This window comes from Nicotiana sylvestris, chromosome 4 (genome assembly GCF_000393655.2).
Source record: "Nicotiana sylvestris chromosome 4, ASM39365v2, whole genome shotgun sequence".
Classification (NCBI taxonomy): Eukaryota; Viridiplantae; Streptophyta; class Magnoliopsida; order Solanales; family Solanaceae; genus Nicotiana; species Nicotiana sylvestris.
Window position 1 is genome coordinate 53,212,310 of NC_091060.1, and position 7,730 is coordinate 53,220,039.

Below are 7,730 nucleotides of genomic sequence, written 5' to 3' on the forward strand. Positions count from 1 at the left end.
TGAGTTGTACGTGCAGCGTGTGAATACGGATCTATCCCCCTAGGGTCACTCTCTCATGTTCCTCTCTTGACGGTGTACACGCAGATTATGAGAAACCGATGAGTTTCTGGTTGATGTGAGCTCTAAGAGAGTTGGTTATTGTTATTTGGATCGGGTTGCACGCCGCAACCTGCCTTATTGGTTTATTGTATTTAAAGGTCATCAATTGCTTTAGTATGAACAACTTGTTGTTCCCAATTTTTGAAGCATAAAGAGTCTCTAGCTTTTCCCACAATGATCTCGCATGTGTCTCATTCACAATATGGCTGTCAACATTATCTTCAAAACATTATCGTATAAATCCACATACTTGTTAGTGATCGAAATCCCAATCTTTATTAGATATAATCTCGGGTTTATGAGCTACAAAAACTGGTAGATGCATCTTCTGCATGAACAACAAATTTTTCATCTTGCTTCTCCAAATATTATAATTGCTCCCATTTAAACATACTATCTTGCTCATATTCGCCTCCATTCCGTAAAAATACGGACAAATAACTAATCTCTTTACCACTGTTATGTCGAGAAAGAGGTAAACCCGAAAATAAAGAACATAAAGAACACCAAATTTTAACGTGAAAAACCTTCAAATCGAAGGTAAAAATCACAGGATCACAAAGATGTAAAAAGCTTCACTATAACCATAAGAGGGTACAAAAGTTATTCAAATTGACTACTCAACAAGTGTCAAAGTAGCAACAACAGATCAATTAAAGAAAGAGGAGAAGTCACAAAATGGAGCTGTTGTTCGGGGCTCAAAATCGGATGCTACGGGCCTCCAAATCCGATCTCCACTGTTCAAATCAACGACAAGATGTTAGAAATACTCAGTCAAAATTTTAGCCCGATCCAACGGTTAACAAATCAAAAATGTGATTTGAAGTTGGTTGGGCAGAACAAAATCTGCAACAAAATGAACATTTTTTCTTATCTTTCTCTCTTGATGACGGAAGCTCTCTCAAAAGCCATTGTTATGTGTTAAAGTCTTTCATAGACTTATACCAATGAGCATAGAACAATTCTCCAAAATTGATCTATTTATAGATAATGAGTGGTGTTTTCTCTTAAAGCCAAAACTAATTCTAAATAGGAATAAGAATAGAATGCAATTCTTAATAGGAATGAAAACTAAAGGAGAATAAGATTAAGTCATTAGGCCTTTGGTTGGACAACATGGACATGCATCCAACACTACTGTGAACCATCATAAATTCTCATGCAATTTTAAATATGGAAATCTTACAACAACATGCCTAGTGAATTTTTATAAGTGAGGTCTGGAGAGAGTAAGATGTACGCAGCCTTACCCCTACCTTCGAAGGGCAGAGAGACTGTTTCCGATAGACCCTCGGCCAATGAAATGATGAAAAGAAGTGACAACAAGTAATAACTTGAATATGATAAAAGAAAACTAAAGCAAAGGCAGCAACGAAATGGTAGGTAATAATAGCAATTTAAGAGCATAAAGATATCAAATTAGCACTAATGCTACCGAACAGAGGAAGATAAAGGAAAACACTATCCTACCTACTAATCTTCTATCCCGATCCTCGACCGGCACACCCTCCTATTAAAGTCATGTCCTCAGTAAGCTCCAGCTGCCGCATGTTCCGCCTAATCACCTCTCCCCATGTCTTCTTAGGCCTACCTCTACCTCTCCTCGTATCTACCAAAGCTAACCTCTCCTACCTCCTAACTAGAACTTCTGTGTTTCTCCTCTTAACATGCCCAAACCATCTCAACCTCGCCACTCGCATCTTATCTTCCATATGGGTCACTCCCACCTTGTCCCAAATATTTTTATTCATAATCTTATCTAACATAGTGTGCCCGCACATCCATCTCAAGTCTCAACATACTTATAGACCGTTTGGCCAAGTTGCAAAAATCAGCTTATTTTGAGAAGTGCTTTTCTCAAAAGTACTTTTGGTGAAAAGCAGTTTGTGTTTGACTAATTAGTTTGAAAAGCACTTCTGAGCAGCAATTAGTGTTTGACCAAGCTTTAAAAAACTGTTTCTAAGTGTATTTTTCTCAAAAGTGCTTCTCAAAAAAGTGCTTTTGGAGATAAGCTACTTTTTTCTGCTTCTGCTGCTCCTCAAAAGCACTTTTTTTTCCTTCCAAAAGCTTGGCCAAACACCTCAATTTTTGGCCAAAAGTGCTTTTGGCAAAAAAAAAGAAGCACTTTTTGCAAAAAAGAAGCTTGACCAAACATGTTATTATTTCAGCTACCTTTATCTTGTGGACATGATAGTTCTTGACCGGCCAACACTCTGCCTATACAACATAGTTGATCTAATTACTGCTTTCTAGAACTTATCTTTAAATAAAAAAATTTAAATTTAAAAAAAAATTATATTATGATGTTAGAATTTACATCCAAAGCCCGAAACGACCCAATTTAACATCGGATTTCATCCCTAGCAATTCTCATCAACTAAACAAAAAGCTCCCAACAATTTATAATATGTAAATCTATAAAACAATACCTTAAATCTAAAATTAATTGATGAGTCTCTCTCACGCAGACATATACCAAGCATAGTAGAGTGAATCGGAGAGCTTTTTGGAAAATCAAGATCTCAAAATGGGGCAAAAGAGTGGCGCTAATGATAAAGGTACAGAAGAAGATGGCATGTCCGTACATTCCCCTTCTAAACCTTCTTCGTCCGCTCTTCGTAAGGTACCCTTTTCTTCTTTTGTTTCCTATTATCTCTTCGTAAGCAAACATTTGAATATCTGCAAACTCCAATCTTTCATAAATAGAAAATACAAGAAATATTTAAAATTCGTTTTGTTCAATAGTGTTATACAATCTTTATTACTGTAATAAATAATAAAACAGTCCGAAATAGAAACATAAACAGAAAGTTAGTAGCAACAGAATGTCGAAATAATATTTGAAAATAATTTTGAAATAAATCGAGCCCACTGAATGCAGTATGTACTTAAGTAAATTATTCCCCTCAAGTATCCAAGGTGCTGGAATATTATCCTCCCAGGATAGAACGATTTTAACTCATCAGTGTATTGGTACCAAAAACTCCTATGAACTGCAAACCACTTAATGACTGTAAAGTGCAGAAGGAGAAGAAGTGTTGAAGTTCAGAAAATTCGTAAGGAAAATCTGAGGAATCAAACGAATTTATAGCCAATGGAAGTACTGCTTTTGAAAGTTCACAACTCATCAGAACAGTCACTTCAAAACGGGAGGGAAATTTAAATAAAAACCCGGGAAGAAAAGTGAATCGGGTCGTCCGGTTCGGGTTGGATATTTGGATAATTTAATTAATATTTTATTAAAAAATTAAAGAAATTTTGTCCAAAAAGATTAATCAATCAATCTTTGACCAAATCCGGAGCCGAAGCCGAGCGACGACGACGCGAGGCTTGCCTTCTTTTTAACTCTTTAAGAGCTAGAAGAAGAGCAATTGTATATATACCCATCAATTTCTTTCTCCAATATGGGACAATGTGCCTTTGCCAAGGAGGAAAATTCAAATATTTCATTTTCTCTCAATTTCCCATTCACCCTTTATTTTAAGCTACCCAAGCTTAAACCCAACAAATAATAATAGTTTCTAAAACGTGATGGAGGGTGAGTATTTTTTTTTTCTTTTTCTGAACAGTGTGTGTACGTATGTATGTATTTCATTTGTTGAATTTTACAAAATATTACCTGTCTCTTTCCTTTTCTGGGTACTTTTGGTATGAAAAATAGGGGCTATTGCAGGTGGATTTGGAGATAAGGTTGTTGGAGGCTCTTGAAACCTATCCTCTCTCCAAATTAAGTGGTAATTTCAGTTTTTTTTTGAAATTACTCAGTTCATTTTGTTTCCTTCTTATAAGCTCTTTATCCGTCCATGTGTTTGCTCTTGTTAAAGCCAAAAAGGTGGTAACTATATCAAAGTTTATGACTAGTTAAAAACTAAACTCATAAGCCCCAAGACTCGGTCTAGTGGTAAGAGCCCAACATTTGACGCGTGTCTTAGGCACATGTCAGCATCAAACCTTGTCGCAGATAAAAAACTTGGTATTTAAGCGGAGAAGAGTAAAGGGGTGGACTCATTATCTGTCGAATTTCTAACCGTTCACCATTGGCCCTTGTGAATTTTTCGATTATCAAAATAAAAGTAGAAATTCATAATGATATACATTTGAATATGGTTTATACAAATTTGAGGTATAATTTTGAACACTTCATTTCCATTAAGTAGAATGTTGACTAAAAACATAAGTACTCGTCTAAGTGCTTGTGTGTATGTAACAAGTCATCAATAGGGAGCTTGATGGCTTCAAAGGCTTAATTTATTTTTGATATATACAACAGTTTGAGCTTGAAACGTCGTAGTTAAATTGCACTTCTTAACATAATCCTAGCCTATGGTGTAATATTCAGCTGAATTGCTTACATGAAAGTCAAGTAATGGTTTTGATGTCATAAGTTCATTGCAATTCTCACTCTATACCTAGTCTTTCATAGATCTAGTCTGTTTGGCTACGAGACTACCTTATTTAACCAAAAAGGAATGTGATAGCTAAGGAAGTCAATGTATTGGCATCATGTATGTCAAAATATTGGATGCTGTATCAATTTTGATTGTAAGAGACATTGTCAAATTATTACGATAGAGAAGAAGTAGCGTCAACCATGGGCACACAGTTGAACTTTAATTACTCTTTGGTGATTTGTAGAGTGTGTGTGTATTTTCTAACGGAGGAAAGGGTGATTGGTGTGTTCTTCAAATGGAATGATGATTTGATGTCTTTTCCATCCCATAAAAAGTATAAAGGATAGAGTGACTCACGTGAAATTTGCATTCTGCTATCCGTGGTAGATATTTAACATGCTCACCTTGCTTTCTCTGGCAGGCATGCATCGTCACTTTGTCCTTTACAGCCTAACAGAATATCTCCAGAGAAGGTTTAGTTAACTATACTTTTTTCTGTTTTCCTTTGTTTTATCTCTAGATTTGACTAGTTTTACAGGAGCTAGGAATTGTCTGCACTCCCTGAAGGGGAAAAAAAATTAAAGAGAAAAAGCGGACACTTAAGCAACCTACTCAAGACCGCACATCACACACTAAAAAGAGTGTGGGAGAGGTGTTCTTTCTTTGAATCCTAACGTGACCTTATCTTTGCCATTTGACACTGGAAAAACTTATTGCCACAGCTTCAACCGGCAATTTACTCCTGATGACGTGTTGCAGCTGCTGGATCGATTCTATAACTTGGAAATGATGGTATGTTCTATAATCTCAAGTTTTATGATATTTTTGTGCTTTTCTGTCCTAAAAAGAGTTGGTTTTGCTCAGCGTCTAACTTAGGAATTTGCAGTGGGCAAGCTTTATGAAATTGTTGAAGTTGATGTATTGGTTGTGCTCATCTTAAAGCCTATAACCTATTCTACACTTGTTGAGTCACTCTGTTAGAATCTAGAGGTTTAGTCATAGTTGACAAGTATCTCATACTGCCTCAAAAGTTTATCGTTGTGACTAATAACCGTTGCCACTCTCATGCTTGGTTCGTAATTTCAGAAACCAGATGATGAGGATGCAGAAATCCTGAATCAAGAGGAAGATTTCTGCTTGCCACAAAGTTATTTCTTGAAGGAAGAATCTTGAATGACACAGTTTGGAAATAATGCTAGTTTTCGGCTGCATCTATGGCGTTTATGTATAGTAGTAAAGTATATAAGGCCTTTCTTTTCTTTATCTGTTATGTCATTTTCAGCAGAGTAGAACTTTTAGCGGATCTCCCAATTAGGCAGTCTAATCTTACTAGATAATATTTCCTGATGATAATTGCTTTTTAATTTCCCATAGTAGCATTTTATTACCTAAAAAGTCTCTGAAATAGAGTAGTTGTTTTTATCCTTTTTCTGCATTTTCATATGTTCTTACACAAGTCAGTGTGCCAATCTAAGACATAAATGCCACTCTCATAAACAGGTCTAATGATGATCAATTTGATGTTGTTTAGAACTTGTTGAGCTCTTGTTAAATTTCGATTGGGATTAATTCAGACAGTTGCTTATATGCACTAACTACTCTTAGGCAGGAAGATATTAGGAAAGAAGCCGAAGAAGTTCTCTGGCAAAACCAAGGTATGATGGACTTAGTTTGTTGCAGAATGCACTGGACATATTCAACTAGAGAGTTTAATTATACCATAAAATAGCTGGTCCTAGTGGAGACAAAAATACTAGGTTACCCATCTGTCAAAGTTTAGGTATTTAATGAAATTAACTGAGGTGTATGCTTAAATACTAATGTCATAAAAATAAAAAAATAGAAAAGAGCTGGTCAGCTTTAATCCCTTGGGTAAATTTGCTGATTCATTCTACTTGGAAGGAACTTGGCATCAAGGATTTTTTCTTCAAACTTCTTAGTGGCGAACATGGTTCACGTCTAAAAGGATTGGGCTATATGTTACTCCTAAGTGTAACATTCAAAAGTTCAACCCTCAAAAGATTTCAACACTATGGATACTACAATATCAAAACAATTACCGTAAAAATACATAAGTAGTGACACTACATTGATGCATAGTTTTCGTTACTTTACAAACATGCTAATAATACAATCAAGGTTGACATTTATTTATAAGATCTTCAAACTCTAGATGGACATGTGTATGCGGTGTGAATTACATAAATCGTAATAGGAAATTTGTGGTTTGAGAAAAGATGGAATTGCTATGGAGTATTGCTTCATAGCCCGTTTGACCAAGCTTTAAAGTCAGCCTATTTTAAAAAGTATTTTTCAGAAAAGTATTTTTGAATTTATTTATGTTTGGCTAATCAATTTAAAAAGCGCTTTTGCTCAATAATTTATTTTTTGACCAAGCTTTTCAAAAAATATTTTTGAATAAGGTCAGGAAATGAAACTTTTTTATTTATTTAAGTACAACAACAACAACAACAACAACATCCTAGTGTATTTTTACAAATGGGGTCTGGGGAGAGTAGAATGTATGCAGCCTTACCCCTATATTGGAAGAGCAGAGAGGTTGTTTCCGGAAGACCCTCGGCTAAAGAGAAGATGTAAGAAGCACTGATAGCAAGTAATAACAATACAGGATATTTAGAAAACTAAATCCAAGATAACAAAGGGGAAGATGAAAGAAGTACTTATCACAAGTGATAACAGGGTAAAATATATTATGAGATCAAACTAAAGGGACACTGATGGCAAGTACTAACAATACAAAATATGTGGAAATAACAAACTAAGGGTGAAAGAGATACCATACTAACACTAATACTGTTGAACTAAGGAAGACAAAGGGAAATGCTCAACTGCATACTAATCTTCTACCCTAATTCTCAACTTCTACGCCCTCCTATCAAGAGTCATGTCCTCAGTAAGCTCAAGCTATGATATGTCACGCATGATCGCCTCTCCCCAAGACTTCTTCGACGTACCTTTAATCTCCCTCTTACCCCACATGCCCAACCTCTCATGCCTCCTAACCTGGGCATCCGTGTTTCTCCTCTTAACATGCTTGAACCATCTCAGCCTCACCTCTCGCATCTTTCCTCCATAGGGTCCACTCCCACATTGTCCCTAATAACTTCATTACTAATTCTATCTAACCTCGTGTACCCACATGTCCATCTTGTTAGAATAGTTATGTGAATGTATGTAATTAGTCATAGTCCCTTATGTAATAGGAGTATGTTGTGTTAT

At 35.8% G+C, this 7,730-nt stretch overlaps 1 protein-coding gene across 2 annotated transcripts; it reads left to right on the top strand.

The window, feature by feature from the left end:
* The first annotated feature begins 2,404 nt into the window (after positions 1-2,404).
* On the top strand, positions 2,405-5,915 carry LOC104233333 (uncharacterized). Of its 2 annotated transcripts, none has more exons than XM_009786725.2 (5): positions 2,405-2,722; positions 3,773-3,833; positions 4,912-4,963; positions 5,213-5,282; positions 5,577-5,915. In XM_009786725.2, the coding sequence occupies exons 1-5, from the start codon at positions 2,627-2,629 to the stop codon at positions 5,661-5,663; spliced, it is 366 nt and encodes a 121-aa protein (XP_009785027.2). In that variant the 5' UTR covers positions 2,405-2,626; the 3' UTR covers positions 5,664-5,915. The 2 variants fall into 2 exon arrangements, with proteins under 2 accessions (XP_009785027.2, XP_009785026.2); XM_009786724.2 differs by having other exon boundaries at positions 2,515-2,722; positions 3,761-3,833.
* Positions 5,916-7,730: the final 1,815 nt, after the last annotated feature.